This window comes from Xiphias gladius, unplaced genomic scaffold (assembly GCF_016859285.1).
Source record: "Xiphias gladius isolate SHS-SW01 ecotype Sanya breed wild unplaced genomic scaffold, ASM1685928v1 HiC_scaffold_1116, whole genome shotgun sequence".
NCBI lineage: Eukaryota > Metazoa > Chordata > Actinopteri > Istiophoriformes > Xiphiidae > Xiphias > Xiphias gladius.
In genome coordinates this window covers 1-1,000 of record NW_024401410.1, presented here as the reverse complement: position 1 = coordinate 1,000, position 1,000 = coordinate 1, and the positions used below count along the sequence as shown (strand labels likewise).

Sequence of the window (1,000 nt, the reverse complement as noted above, 5' to 3'; positions counted from 1 at the left end):
ATCATGTGTGTGCAGTAAACCTACTCTGCTTCTCAGAGTGAATCTGGCCAAAGGCTCCATGGCTCTGCAGGAGTTCATCACACTGGACCCCGTCGCTCTCGCCTCATTCTGTGAGTCCACGCTGTCTTTATCATCCAATGAAGTTAAAGTCCACCCTCCGAACATGGGTTGTTGAGGGTTAACAAGGCTTTTATTTGGTGTCTGTTTGGTTTCAGTTAACATTCTTTATTCATTTTTCTCCCGTCTGTAGTGTATTTCTCGGCGTTGGTCCTCTGTTTGAGCCAGCAGATGACCAGCGATCGAATCAACCTGTACCCAGCCTTCAACACAACGTTATGGTGCGCTCGCTGGAACGATTTTGCGTTAGGTTTCTCTCTAATCGTGAAGCCCGGAAACGAAACCTGACGCTCTCCGTCTTCTTCTCTAGGCCGCCGGGGTCAGAGCACCAGATCCTCCACCCTTGGGTGACAGTCAACCTGGTGGTGGCGCTGCTTGTTGGCCTGGCCTGGATCTTCATCGCCACGCGACCTGAGACCGACTATACTGAGGGTGAGAGAGAATAATCTGTGTTGAACACTGCTTTAATTTCAATTTTGGGGTTTTCTTTAAAGGAAAATCCACCCTAAAACACTTAAACATATTTTATTGTCTGGTCCTTGCTCCTCAGGTTATCTGATGGCCATGGAGATTGAGCCGCCCAAACACGAGGACAAATCAGAAATGAGCGCCTGAGAAAAACGACTGTTTGTCTGCTCTGACGCTACAGCTTTGTTGTCATTTTGCACATTTTTTGCGCTGTGTTTTGGCAGTGAACTCCGAATGTGTTGTACTGTATACTGTTTTTGTATTTTTGAAATGTGAATGTGCTTGTTTCTTTTTAAATACAGGATTTTATCCAACTAATCCAACAACGTTTCCGTTTCTTTCTGTTTTTATGTCATTTGAGAGGGAATCCGATGGTATGACCAAGTAAAGCCTGAGCCTATAAACTCAGCGTACT

The 1,000-nt window shown here is 45.6% G+C and overlaps 1 protein-coding gene across 1 annotated transcript; it reads left to right on the top strand.

Moving 5' to 3' along the window:
• Positions 1–6: 6 nt before the first annotated feature.
• On the top strand, positions 7–908 carry LOC120787089 (transmembrane protein 237A-like). Its single transcript, XM_040122830.1, has 4 exons — positions 7–110; positions 251–338; positions 428–549; positions 668–908. The coding sequence occupies exons 1-4, from the start codon at positions 59–61 to the stop codon at positions 730–732; spliced, it is 327 nt and encodes a 108-aa protein (XP_039978764.1). The 5' UTR covers positions 7–58; the 3' UTR covers positions 733–908.
• The last annotated feature ends 92 nt before the right edge of the window (positions 909–1,000 follow it).